We start from the raw sequence: 15,404 nt of genomic DNA on the forward strand, positions 1-15,404 counted from the left end.
GCCTTGAAATTTTCCTTGCTTCTGTGGCAGAAGCATTTTATTTCATTACTATGATCTTCCTAAACTTCAAGGGTGGCAGATCCCCACATCTGTATTTTCATAGATTTGGATTCATTTTCTCATACATAACTCTTTTACCACCCAAGAGTACAGGGTAGAGATGGTATAAGAGTTTATCTGTTATTCTGTTTCATGCTTAATGGCCTATGTGATCTTCTAGGCTCCTGAATGTATACAAGGAAATTCTTTACAAATCTTAGACTGTTATGTAGTAAAAATCAAAACCTAAGCTCTTGGAAAGATGAATGCAGTGTAACTTCACTCATGATGCACACAAAAAAACAAACAACAACAAACCCTTAGACTCTGATGCCAGAATGGTGGCTACCAAAGGAGGGGGAGAGGGTGGAACAGAGATATCTACAGTTGCCACAGTGGGAAATGGAATATTTGAAACCTACACTGTGTTGTAAACCAATTTATCTCAAAAAAATTAATAGAATAAAAAAAGATAATTCAGAAATTCATAATCACAACAAGAAAATAAAGCAAGGTAATCAAAAAAAAAAAAGAAGAAGAAGAAGCAGCTAAGCTTTTGGTTACTTGCACCAAAGTTCTGATGCACCTGTTCCCCCACAGGGTTAGCTCCTTCACACCCCCTCCTGGATCTACATTTTTGGCACTCAGAAGTTTTTGTTTTTGTTTATCTCTTTAGTCTTTATATATTTTTTGTAGTTATGTTTTGTTAGGCATTTCTGCATTTAAATGGGAGGTTGAGCTCCACATTAGTTCAGCCTTCAACACTGAGGGGATGTAGTCAACATACAGATGCACAATTATAAATACACTCGGATAAATATGATAAAACTGTGCTTCTAAAATATTTCTATTTTTGAAAATTGCAGATAATGTCAGGGCCCATTATAGATATGCCCGTATTGTTTTTACTTTCTGAGACATGAGTAATGTAGTATGAGAGTGATAAGGTACTAGTTCTTATAGGATACCCAAGTACACAGGGGTTGTGATGCCCAACAGGTGACAAGGCACATGGAGTCTTTCCCACACTGTATCCAGAGTTGTTTTCTGCTCTTCCATTCATGCCATTCTTCACAAGAACTGTCAGTGATGCTGTATTTCCTGGTTGCTAGGTGGCAGCAGGGTATGGTAGCTAAGTGCTCCACATCTCTAACTGTTGCGGACCAGGTCAGTATGAAATGTGGTTTATGGTTATTCTGTGCTGCAGAAAACTGCCCATCAGAATGTCCATCTCAGTAGTTTTTCAGATCACCTAGGATTTCATTTTTTTAAGATTTATTTATTTTTGCATACAAGAACTGGGGTACAGGCCAGGGGTGTGGGGGAGAGAGGATTCACCAGAGAGAGAGTGGGGATCAGAACAGGCAGATCTACTGAAATACACTGCTCAGGGGAGCAGTGGGTAAGACAGGAGACATCTTCTGTGCCATGTGGGTAGTATTCTGGCCAGTCGGAGATCGAACTCGTGCTGCAGAGGCTGCGGATATCTTCACAGTGCTGTGCTTAACCCCTTGCGCTACCAGGGAGGCCCATAGGATTTCATTTTTAGCATGGGTAATTATTTCTTCTACAACCTTAGTTTTTAACCTTTAATTAATTTTTCATAATTGCATTGATGAAAGAATCCTCTATGAATTCTCCTTTAAATTAATAGCTTCCATTAAAATATATTGAATTAATGTGAGACTCTTCAATGAAATAAAACAGTAAAATTTTTATCTCAAAAATGATAGGAAACTATACTTATCAACACTCGCATATTTAAAAGTTGCTAGGAAAGCATAAATTAAAAATTATACATTAAAAAATTATTACAAGAAAAAAGTTTTGTAACTATATATAATGATGGATGTATACTTGACATAACTCTGGTGATTTCTTCACAATGGACACAAATATTATTTTGCACACCTAAAGTGATCATGCTGTATGGCAATTATAACTCAATAAAAAACAACTATAAGAAAAGTTTGCACTTCAAAAAAAGTACTTGTATAATTTAACTACATTGCCAATATCTTCCCGTATATTATCATTACTGCTAAATGATACCAAATAATCACAAGGAAAAAAGATAAAATTCTCAAGCAAATACACTATTTAAATTAGGAAAACTCCCAAGTAACCAGTCTCCATAAGACCACAAAATTCATTTACTGGGAATCATATCACAATAATAAGACACCTTAGACATCCCAGCAGATTTTTATTTCATCTAAAATAATTAACTTCTTATCACTATTGTGATATGTATTCCCAGAGAAAGGACAAAATCAAATGCAAACTGAGGATGGAGTAGATATTTAAAAAGTCACTGGGGATTTTCCTTCCAAAAATAAATTAATAATAATAATAATAATAATAATGATAATAATGATGATGATGATGATGGCTTATGTGAATTATCACAAATATAATCAGGTTCTTTCAACCAATTCAATCATTTCAAATTCTTTGAGAAGCCTTCATATGCTTGCCTAATGCATGTTAATTTTTTATTTAATATTATGGCTTCACTTTTGTTATCAGTAGCAAAACACTTATTTTCCAAAAGTGAAGAATGTTTGGTGAGCTGAGACTGCAACAGTGACTGGAGTAGGTGCTATATTTGATCAACTGCCCAAGAGTCAATTACATTAAGATAGAAAAGAAACTTGAGGTAAATGAAATTGAGTTTATAAAATTAAATTTGGAATTGAATTTAAATGGCACAAAATTTTTAATAATTCATATCTGTCTATGTTAATATCATGAAAAAAAACATGAGAGATGAGTGTAAGGATGGCTCTGTGTCAAACAAAATCCCAGAATCTATATTCTATAGCCTTTGATATTAATTTAATAACAGAAGAAATAAAAGAGGGGAGTGGGAGCTATCCAGTATATTATCATAAAATAAAAACTAGCAGAAGTCTCAAAAATTGTGAAGTTCAAAATTTCTTCAAAAAAAAAAAGAAAACAAACCTGTGAGTCAAGTTATAAGGAAAGCAAAGACTAAGCAGAGAAATGAGGATTTGAAATCCACTGAAAATTAAATTACTTCATAAGGCCACTACTGTGCCAAAGCAGCTTTGGAGAAACAATTTTCCTTTTCCAATGACTTGATTCCAAAAGCAAGTAAAATATAATCAAGCTCCTTGGTCATTGCCTAGAGTTAATTTTCCTTGCAATCTGCAGCTCTCCGCCATTCTTGACAAATATCCTTTTAGCTGGCATCTATCTAGCAGAATCTGGGATAAAATCAAGTTGTATTAGATAAAAAGTGTTACATAGTTGTTTTTGTCATCTGTTCTCTGTGCTTCCACCACTTTGGACATGCTTTCTTCCCTTTCAGCAATCACATCCCTAAATATCACATGCAGCAGAACACCATTAAAATGTTTCTCTTCTGTCTCTTCCTTGTTGACACTACCTGCCCTGATTTTTGTTCCATAGTACTCTAATTAGTGATAATATGTTAAATGAATTATGTTATTTCTCCAGGGCAAGACTGATCTACAAAAAGGCAAAAGGAAACACTCAAAATATTAACTGAGCACCTAATAATCATTGAGTGTTAAACTTGGCATTGAGGAGGTATAAAATTATAAAATAATCATACATTTTCTTCTTCTTAACCTAGAGAGTGTCCCTGTTATTTGTATATAAGGCACCACTCAAGAGAATGAATACAGTGGTAAGAATTTTAGACATATGCCTTCGAGATATATTATTGAATCGTACTTTTATGCTTGCATCCCGTTTTATTCTATTGATAGACCTTACCATGTATGAATATCTCACTAAAGTGTATTTTATAAGTTAGTATTCTATCCCCAAAGATCTAAATACAAAACGTAGATGGAAATATTTAGATAGCTTAACTCTTTAAGCCAGAGAATGATGATTACAATTTTTTCCTCAATATATTTAGTAGGTAGAATAAGAAGGCAGAGTGACCAGTGACAGTGACAGTTTATATGTGCAAGTGAACCAATAAAAGATCAAGGGAAAGTCAGGCTGAAAGACAGCACCTTCAATTTTGAAGTCTACAATGAGGAGGAGGAGGTTAAAAGGCACAAAGTGAGCCCCATTAAATCTTTTCTCTTCCTTCTCATTTAGCAGAATCCTGATAATCCTCTTCCTCTCTATCTCTTTTCACACACACACACACACACACACACACACACCTCAGAAATATTTCTTAACAATAACAAAAAGCAATGAGAATGGTGAAAAGAGTAGAATTTCTTGCTAAGATGTTCACAACTCTTTCCATATTCATTAAATCTCTAGTCGTGCCCTATGATAGCACATATAGACCCAGGTCTGGAATGAAGTAGACTGAAGTCACCTCTTACCTAAGATCCAGGACATTAGCATACAATGCCTGAGACACACTCAGCACAGCAACAAGGGAATGTGTGTGTTAGCTAAACTGGAGATGACCTTTATTTGAAAATCTGTGTATATAGTGGAGCATATTCTTAATAAAGTTGAACACATTTTTAATATATTGTGATATTTTGAAAGCAATATGCTTCCATTGTAATAAAATCGTTCCATCCCTCAGCTCATTAAAATGATAACTTACCTATACACAATGTAACATCTAATAAACGTCTCCATTATTTCTCTGACACTTGAAAGTACTCACAAAATACAAAGAGTTTGTGCAATAAGTTATCAATAGAAAGTGATTCTAAGGTTTCAGTTTGATAAATAAGAGGCTCAATTATTTGTCTTATTTGCTGAGGTTGCTCTTTACAAAGAAAACATATTGTGGTTCCGAATTTCATGAATGAAATAAATTTATCCAGATAGTAATTAATGAAGAATATATATTTCTAAAGTATAATACAAAGGGAAAATGACATTGCCCTCCTAAGAGGATAAAATGAAAATAGAATGAAATAGAAATTTATATAGCAAATTGATTCCTTACAGGAGGGAAATAAACTGCTTAAAAAGAGTATTATAAGAAATAATCAGGGCCTCGCCAGTGGCGCAGCGGTTGAGTGCTGGGTGGCGAAGCTGCCCGCAGCCTCTGCGTCACCAGTTCAATCCCTGGCTGCTCCCCAGCCACTGGAGGAGGGTCTCACATGGCATGCAGACCTCTCCTGCCGCCCGCTGCTCCCCTCAGCAGTGTACTTCGGTCCTTCTGCCTGCTCTGCTCCCCTCTCTGGCTCTGGTGGATTCTCTCACCCTCCCATACTTCTGACTGTACCCAGAGCTTGTATAAATAAATAAATAAATCTTTAAAAAAAAAAGAAATAATCACTCATATATTACTTGATAAATATTTAAACATTAGTGAATGATTTAAAACCTTAGAAATATAATAAAACATTATCATTTACATGTCATCAAATATGAAATTATTCATTCAAAGGTTAGGTTGAAAGTTACTGGGCATGAGGAAATGATTTAGTCCCAAAAGTATGAATGAAATGCTAAAGGAAGAAAGCGTACCCCTAGCTACCGTAGGTACATACTATTATCAACTGTAGTGGTTTTGACATGAGGAAGACTGATTTGGAGTTTGTATGTGCTATGAGTTCCACAACTTGACTTCCTCCTTTGCAAAATGAATATTTTAATTAAATTTTAATTATTAATTTAATTATTAATAAAAATAACCACTTCATAGAACTAGTGAATGGTTTAGCTTAGATAGTTGAAACTTATTTGCATGATAAGAGCTAAAAATTTCAGTTACTATTATTGTTGAGTTTGGCATCCGATTAAAAAAAGTAAGTGAAATATTGATGATAAACTAATATAATCAATCCTGCAAGTAAACTGGAGGGGGGAGGAACACTACTACTCAATATATTGTTAGCCTCATTGAAATTCTATTACACTTAAGTGAACCTCAATTAAATAACTTTAAAATTACCTAAATTCAAGTATGTCATGAAGTGAAATATATCTTGGATTTACCTAATTTGTATTGATGGTGCTTTTACTACATCTTGCTCATGCTAAAAGCAGACTGTGAAATGTAGCAATATGTGTAATAAAGAATAATAAACCAATCATTTTGCTTGGAATTCTTTCAATGTGGGAAAGAACATTTCATCAAAGGTCCAATCAATCAGAATCATACAATTGCTCATTATGTAAGTAAACCAACATGATCATCCCAGTAAAACTGAAAATCAAGTGAGCAGTCTGATATACTAAAGAGTAGCAAGTTTATTTTATTTTTTTTAAGATTTATTTATTTATGCATACAAGAACTAGGGAGCAGGCCACAGGTGTGGTGGGGTGAGAAGATACACCAGAGACAGAGTGGGGAACAGAACACGCAGATGGACTGAAATACACTGCTGAGGGGAACAGTGAGCGAGTTAGGAGAGGTCTGCTGTGCCATGTGGGTAGCTCCCTGACCAGCTGGGAATCGAACATGTGCAGCAGTGGCATTGGACAGCTTTATAAGTTGCGTCTCAACCACTTGTGCCACCAGGGAGGCCCTAGCAGGTTTATTTTAATATCAATCAGTTCTCTGGCCAGTTTCCTCTAACAGCTATAAGAAAATATCTTGCTTATTTAATATTTTAGTTGTTTTCTGTATCTTCCATTACCATCTACTCCACTGTATGCTTCAGAAATGGGATTCTTGCTGTTATGTTCAGCCTTCTCTTCCCAGTGACTACTTGTAAGTATTGGGACATGATAGACACTCAAGTTATTAGCTAGATCAACACAAGTAGAAAATTGAAAAATAGCACCAGAAAATACTGACTAGATCATCTACTTGTCATGATTCATTCACTATGTACTATACTTTTAAAGAACCCTTCAAAAATAAGGATTTTGTTCTGTTGCTAATACATTAAGAATATCCTCAAGTATAATAAAATTTTTAATTATTTTATTTTTGGATCTAACTTAAGTCTTCCCTTCTTTTCTTCTGTGATACAGAAGTTGGTAAGCTGTGTGATCCTTGCTTATGAGTCTAATCTAAGACCCTCTACAAAGTAAGGACACATTGAGTACTAATTTGTATTTACTGTGAAGATCCCTATTTTCTTCAAAGTTTTGAAGACAGACAATGGAATGTTGAAAGGTGAAAGTCTGTAGACTTCTCAGATTCACCTTTGAGTGTCCATGGAAGAGAGAGGGGGAAACATATAGTAACAAAAAATTAAGTGAGTGAAAATTATTTAGTTCACATTTAATTTGAGGTATCTCATAGCTCAGACAATATGATTATTAAAGTTTCTCAAATAAAATACTACAAGGCCATTCTTTTTTAAAAACTCAGGAAAAATTATTCACATAAGATGAAGACTTATAGGGCCTCCCTGGTGGTGCATGCAGTTGAGTGCCACACTGTGAAGCTGTCTGCTGCCTCTGCAGAGCGGGTTCGATCCCGGTCAGCCAGGGAGAATCCCACATGGCGCAGCAGACCTCTCCTGGCTTGCCCGCTGCTCCCCTCAGCAGTGTATTTCAGTCAATCTGCCTGTTCTGTTCCCCACTCTGTCTCTGGTGAATCCGCTCACCCTCCCGCACATCTGGCCTGTACCCTGGTTCTTGTATAAATAAATAAATCTTTAAAAATAAAAAAGATCAAGACTTATAGTTAATGTCAAGTCTACTCTAAAATTTCACTTTCCCCCTAAAAAATAATGTATCAGATATCACTTATTAAATGCTACAACTGCAGCCAAATATTAACAATTGTGACTTATCTATGATTTGCAACCAAAGAACTGGCTTTTTCCTTTCATCATTAAATTGTCCCTTATAAGTCTTCTAAAAAAAAAGAAATACATTTGAGGTATCGCCGATAATTCAAATATCATGTTATGACAGAAAGTAAAAAACAAAGCTTCTCAGTCAAGAAACCAAATTTAACCAAAGTCAAGTTTCTTTTCTGAAACAGAGTTTGTATTTGTTCTAGTCTATATAAATCTGTTTGATGATTCAGTGTTAACTTTGAATGACTCAGATGATTTCACAAACTTTGGGGAAACTGTTAACCTACTTTCATTAAGTCTGATAAGTGATTAAAGAATAATTTGAGGTAGCCTCTGATGATAGAGATCGAAGCAACCCCTTTGGAATTATTCTAATTGCTATCAAATTACCTGCCCTAGGGAGTTTAGGAAGCATAGTTCCAATATACCTTATTGTATGTAAATGAATCTAAGTCAGAGACACTTTGGTGAAATGTAGGAATAGGTGATAAAAGGAACAAGAACAAAATATCTCACTACTTTGTCTTGATCTGATTTTATAGAATGTATTAGTCACAGAATATGTAGAAACTTCTTTCGGGCATTTTTTTTTTCTTGTTCCCAACTAAAGAATCAAGGAATTCACCTTAAACCATCGTGCTTCTAGTCTTCCCAATATAGGTAGAAGAAGAGAAGGGTGATGGCATGGATGATGAGAAAAGCAAGGAGAACAAAAGAGAAATAAAGGGATAACTATAATTTTTATAGTATGAGGACTATACTAAGAACTTATCATACATTAACGAAAATAAATCTGACACCAAGCAAATACTAGTATTCCAATAGTATAGATGAAAAACCTAAGGCACAGAGAGGTTAACCAATTGTCCAGGATCAGACAATTTGGATATAGCCTTCTAAATGCCTCTACTCTTTCTAAGTGGCATATCAAATGGATACCAACAATAACAAAAAATAACAGTGAAGCTTCTAGGAAATGCTCTAAGCAATGTTTCTACTAATACCCTCTAGATATCATTTCCTATGTGTGATAACATTCAGTAATATCTAGTTCATTATTTGCCTTAGGGAAATTCAAATAAAGGCAGAAATGTATAAGCCTTAATACTATTTTGCAAAATATACATGGAATGATTATTTACTCATAATGATGATGGTAATGATAATGAAAATCACATATTAGAAAAAATATTACATATAATTCAAAAAAGTAGTCTATTAGCTTGTTTTAAAGAAAATCTAAGTACTTGTTATGAGACAATCTTGTATCTACTAGAATATGTTTGGTCAGAAGCAGGAGTTGATAATATAAAGAAAAAGTAGGGATAGAATGAGTCTCTGTGTGTGTGTGTGTGTGTGTGTGCACGTGTATGTATGTGCCCGTGCATGTAGGGAATTAGAGTCATCTCTCTCCTATTAATTGAATCAAGTGTGTGAGTTTGTATTCTACATATTCATTATTAACTATTTTGCTCATAACTGGAAATTGGTTTATTTAGTAATAATTTAAATGAAGAAAGTAAACTAATCAAAGTAAACTAAACTGGTAATTCCACTAGAAACAGATAAATCTTAATGTTTCAAATACATGAGTTGACTCATAATAAGCACAATAAACCAATAACAAATGAAAATGTCAAATAAGCTTTGATAATTAGAAAGACAGAGAGCAGTATTGGATTTCTATTTTATTTAGCTGAACTAATCAAGCTAGACTTCACTTTAGAAGGAACTTATTCAATAAACTCAGCTGATATAACCTGATTTTCCACATCTGAAACAATCATACCATCTTATCCCTTAACACTTAAGGAAAAAAAAAAACAAGTAATTTAATTTAAATGACTGTATAATTGAGTTTCCTTGGAAGCATACACATGCACCATTAAAAAGGCAGTATGTATAATTATGAAGAGACTTACATATTTAGTTTCTCGACCAGCTGCTCTCGGAAGAGTTGTTGGCATCTGTATGAAAATAAAAATAATTTTACTATGAAGTAATCAAGAAAATACTAAACAATTCAACTTCTGAGATAAGTGTTTGCTATGCTTTTTCTAACAAGATTTTCTATTACTCTTTCACTTTGATATAAAATCTCCTGTTCTTTTGAAAATTATTTCATTAAAATATAGCACTTCATTATTTTTTCACTGTTGTTATTGATAAGCTTGTTGGTAAATTTCCCTTTACTTCTTGATGATGTTCATTCTTGAATCATAATAATTTCTCATGTAATTTTTAGATATTTCAAAATTCATATAAAAGTTTCTATCCTCTCAATTATTTGAGCAGCTCAACTCCAAGGATATTCTTATACAACTCACTTCAATAACTTCCAGGACCATTCCTAGACTTAGTCTTCACAGATAAAATGGGATACATCAGAAATTTCTAACATCATTCCACTTTCATAACTCTACCTCCTATCTACCATCACCGTTGTTCAGGAACCTACCAGCAACATTTCTCCAGCCTCATTGGGTCTTCAAAATCATTGACTCTTACAAGTTCCATTTAGCCTTCACTATCTCTTAGCTTGCACAAATTTCATATTCTTAATCATTTTAATATCTTAATTTATTTTGCCTTTCTCTCTCCTTATGAAACTTTACCTGCCAAAACAACAACAACAACAAAACTTTGAATAGACCTAACAATCTATTTTTTTCTCAAAACATTACTGGAGAAACTCAACCTAGCTAATTGATTTCATTATAAATTAATGATTGCCAACTTTCAACAGGTACTCAGTACTGCCTTGCAAGGCCCCAATTTTTCTCTTCTGTGCATACTTTCCCACTTTGTGAAATGAAGTGACTATTAGAGTCATCCATCTATTCAACAAATGTGCACTGTGTATACTATGTGCTAAGAGTGGTCCTACACCTTTGAAATTTATAAATAAGCAAAGGAAACAAAGATGGGCTGCCCCTGGGGAACTTATATATAGCAGGCGAGAAAACAGGGAATAAAATAATTACTTAATTATACCACACGTTAGGTGATAAATACAATGAAAATGATTAGAAATAATTTTAAACCTAATGTAATATATTCTTGTAGAGGAAATTGTCTTTGCTTTTGTAAAACACCTGTATTTTAAGGCCACTCAGCTGCTGAAATGGCAGGAATTCTACAAGCTTCAGATAGGATGGTCAATACAGAGGTGATATTTAGCAAAGATTTGAAGAAAATTGGGGAGTTGGCTATGTGGATGTCTACATAAAGAGCATTCCAGCAAGTTAGAACCAGTGCAGAATTTGAAGAGTGGATTTCCACCTCTGAGAATGGTACCTAGGAAACTCAAAGTAGTCCTTCAATGAAAAGTAATAACAAATCTAAGCAAAATATTATAAATATTTTATTAAAAACATTGATGATAACAATATAGTGAAGAATTTGGGAACAAGTTCAGGAGAGGATGTCAGTCCAAAAAGAGGAATCAAGCTTTTGGGACTCTTTCGACCTGGAAAGGTTTGTAAATAATGATGAGTTGCTTGAGAAGCTGATCTAAACTTTTGACAGTCTCAAAGGCTTAGGGACATAAAAGTCAGACAGCAGGACCTGCCAAGAATAAATTGAGTCACAACATTAGAAGATTTCACATGATCTTCACTCAGCCTCAAATCATTGCAAATAATGGTTTAGAAAATATGACCTAACAGCCTCAAATTAAATTAAGGTAGTCTTTCTTTGCTAGTGTTTTCGGTGTTTGACAAGAAGCAAAAACTTTCTACAGGAAGATAATGTCATATGAGTTAAGTAATTTCTACAAATTAATTTTCCATTGGAATATCCAATAAACAGATTCAGATACACAAAGAGGTAGGACAACGTCAATGAAAATGAGCAATAACAGCAAACAACCAAAAAAGTCCACAAAGAATCCAGAAATTTGTTTTTTAGAACCAGACAAAAACACAACCATATTTTACCATATATATACATATATATACACATATATATGCATACATATATTTGATATAAAAGTTGATCTTGCAATTTTTACAGGGAAATAAAAACTGTAAAAAGTGATACTGCTGATTTGAAAAAAAAAGTAAATGCACTAAGGCATGAGCAAGCCTGGTATATTAAAGGCACAGCAAGGAGGTAAGCAGGGCAGGGGTGGAATAATGGATGGAGAATAGTAGCGGTCAGATCATAGAGTTCTTTCCAGGGCTTTGTATGAACCTTGGCTCATATTCTGAAAGCAATGTATAGGCACTGCTGGTTTAAGCAGAGGAGAGTCATAGTCTGATTTATGTTTTAAAGGAATCTCTGTTTAATATGTTAAGAATGGATTAAAGTTAGGCAAGGGTACCAGTAATGTCAGCTCAGTAATACCAAAGGTATGAAATAATCATATTCTACATATATTTTGAGTCTACAGAAACGGGATTTCTATTAGAAGAGATGCGAAATGAGAGAGGAGAGTAACAGAACTTGACACCAATTTTTCTGTTGCTGAGCAAACAAAAGGTTGGAATTCTATCCATGGAAATAGTAATGCAGAGTATGGTATAGATAGTCTTTATAGAAAAAAAGCTAGATTTCATTTTTAAGGTATGGTATAGATAGTTTTTATAGAAAAAAAACTAGATTTCATTTTTAAGGTATTTCTGAAAATCTAAATGGAAATGAAACATAGGTAGTTGGGGTCTGGCATTTGGGAGAGAATCCTGGGCTAGAGATAAATATTTGAGAGTTGTCAGCTTACGCTTCATTTTCAAAATAATGAAACTGGTGAGAACAACAATGGAAGAATGTAGAGAGAAATGAGAAGTCCCAGGATTGAGCTCTAGAGCATCCAAAGTTAACAGTTTGGGAAGAATTGTATGAACCAGTGAAGAGACCAAGAAATACAATCACAAGTGAGGCAGGAGAAGTTGGGAGTGTCCTAGAAGGCGCAGAAGAAAAGTACCAAGGGCTAGGGGCTGCCTTTACCCTCCAGTTCTGTGGCTATGTCAGCTTAGAGCAGGACTGGGTTTATAACAACGGGGAGGGCTTCAGAACTTTAGAAAAAGTTGCTTGGGCAGCCTAGTGCGGACAAGTCTGAATGGAATAGATTTAGGAGGGACTGAAAAGAAAAGCAAAATAATATATTTTCTTCAACTTTTTCTTTATCAGACTCATCCTTATTATACTGTCCCTCTTTGTTAATAATTTTAAAACCTCTTCATTGAAAACTGTTAGTTATGAAATAGCTAAAGATGATAGTTATAAAATGATCAATTTTCCACCATCAACAAAAATATATTTGTATCTGTACCTGTCATTGCCTTCGTTTTCTGTCCTGTTACAATCAAGGCATTTCCAGCATCTTATCAAATGATGCTAACTTGAATTAGCCTCTAGGTTCTATGTTCCTATGAAGGACTTTTGTCCTTTCTTTCTTGCTTTCTTGCTTTCTTGCTTTCTTTCTAAGATTTATTTATTTATACAAGAACCGGGGTACAGTCAGAGGCACGGGAGGGTGAGAGGATTCACCAGAGACAGAGCGGGGAGCAGAACAGGCAGACAGACTGAAGACATTGCTGAGGGGAGTGGTGGGCAAGGCAGGAGAGGTCTGCTGAGCCATGTGGTAATCTCCCTGGCCAGCTGGGACTCGATCCCGCGCTGCAGAGGCTGCGGGCAGCTTTATAGTGTGGCGCTCAACCCGCTGCGCCACCGGGGAGGCCCTATCCTTCTTTCTTTTGAATAATCAGCATCACCTTCTCTACTGAATCAACCGCCCATGATACTAATTTGCTCCCTAGTCATTTTCAGTTTTAAAAGGTAGACAAAAATATTTTTCCCTAACTCCACTACTGATCCAATTTCATAGGACAACATAGTTGTTTTTGTTTGTTTAGCAAACTCTTCTTTCTCACCTCACAACATTTTCAACATGAGAGATATGGTGAGCAGATGGGTAAAGTAAAGGAGTAACTTGGAGAATGGTGAAAAAAAGTGACAAATTCAGTATAATAAGATTCTGAGAGAAAAAAAATTGGAAAAAAAATGACTATAAATGATCTTTAATGAAAGAGGAAGAAAATATTGAAGACTTCATATTAAAAAGTTATGGAAACTATCAATTCAGACACATAAAAATAATAATACTTCACAGTGTGTGAAAAATTATCAAAACATAGTTAAAAATGAAATTCTAAAAGATTGCAGTACCAAAAGCTGCCATAGATCTGAAATATCCAGGAGGGGAGGGAGAGTAAGAGGAGAAGGGGTAAAACAGGAGGAGAGGAAATCACAACGGACTATGGTGGACAAAGGACTATGGGCGCTTTGAAGGTGAGAAAACTTTGGTGACCACAACTGAAGGGAGAAATTCTATATTGTGAAAAAATAAGCACAGATGTAAAATAATAAGTCATTAATAAGAAAAAAAGAAAGCAGCGCCTTATGAGATAATCACCAGTTACAAAGGGGAACAGTGAGTTTACAGTAGAAAAACCAGGCTAACTCTACCTCAAACAAGTGAAAAAATGTTAACAATATAATAAGAAGACAGAGCAAGCCCATTCATTCACCTTTTGATCTGACGCACTGAGAAAATCATTTCTGTGGTATTCTTGTGAAAGTGTGTCACCTCAATCTAATCGTGAGAAAGCATTAGACTATACAGAATGGATGAAATTCATAAGCATGCTGTCTCTGAACTGAATACTTCTCAACTTCTATTCAAACTCCTAACTTTTCCAGTAAAATATAAATTATCAAAAATTGACCTAAAAAGACACATCAGAATTTTATAAATTAACAAAGAACTAGCTAAATATTGGCTATTCAGCTAATAAAGTAGCCTCTCTTTTGAGTTAATAGTTACATGGATGACTGGTATGGAACTTTAAAGGACAGGGTTACACTTTATTTTCAACAGTGTAAAGGTCAGAAAACACAAAGACCGGGCAATGTCAGCTTGTCACATAACACTTAATTGTAAGAAGGCTTCTGAATTGGATCTTGAGCCAGGAAAATGTTATTTGTCAGAAAACAGGCAAAATTCTAATGTAGATTCATTAAAATAATTATTTAATGTCAATTTATTATTTAATATTAATTTCCTTGTTTCAATAATTATACCATGTTATGTATAATGCTAATGTTTACACAAGCAGTGTAAAAGTTTTATGGGGAGGGGCTTTCCTGGTGGCACAAAAGAGGTTAAGTCTCAGCACTACCAAGCTATTGCCAGTCAGTGCAGCAAGAGTTCGACTCCTGTCCAGGGAGCTAACCGACAAGGCACAGCAGACCTCTCCTGTCTCACCCACTACTCCCCTCAGCAGTGTATTTCAATAACACACCTGTACTGCCCTTTACTCAGTCTCTGGTGAATTCTCTCATTCCCCGCACCTCTGGTCTACACCACAGTTCTTGTATGCTTACATAAATAAAAATAAATCTTTTTTAAAAAATTATAAAAAAAACTTTTATGCTCAGTGATATAAGCCAGAAGGAAAAAAGAAAAATAATGGATGGTTTCACTTATAGCAGGAATATAGGGGAACCCAATAAAACATCAATGTAAAAAAATAATAACAGTATAAAACACAACAAAGCAAAAAGGGACAATTATAAATCAGAGACATCCTGCAGGGGAGGAGGAGGGAGAGGGATCAGAGGGAAGGAGGAGCACAGGGGACTGAGGTGATGGTGCACGGGTGCACTGGAGAAGGAAAC

The 15,404-nt window shown here is 34.8% G+C and overlaps 1 protein-coding gene across 1 annotated transcript in view; it reads right to left on the reverse strand.

The window, feature by feature from the left end:
• The window catches only part of MLIP (muscular LMNA interacting protein), a gene marked incomplete at both ends in the record, with an annotated part of 218,554 nt that overhangs the window by 55,773 nt on the left and 147,377 nt on the right, over positions 1-15,404 (reverse strand). The window contains one exon of the mRNA XM_084258824.1: positions 9,647-9,691. Coding sequence (XP_084114950.1) covers positions 9,647-9,691 — 45 coding nt within the window. The remainder of the gene's footprint in view (positions 1-9,646; positions 9,692-15,404) is intronic.

This window comes from Talpa europaea (genome assembly GCF_964194135.1).
Source record: "Talpa europaea genome assembly, chromosome: 2".
Classification (NCBI taxonomy): domain Eukaryota; kingdom Metazoa; phylum Chordata; class Mammalia; order Eulipotyphla; family Talpidae; genus Talpa; species Talpa europaea.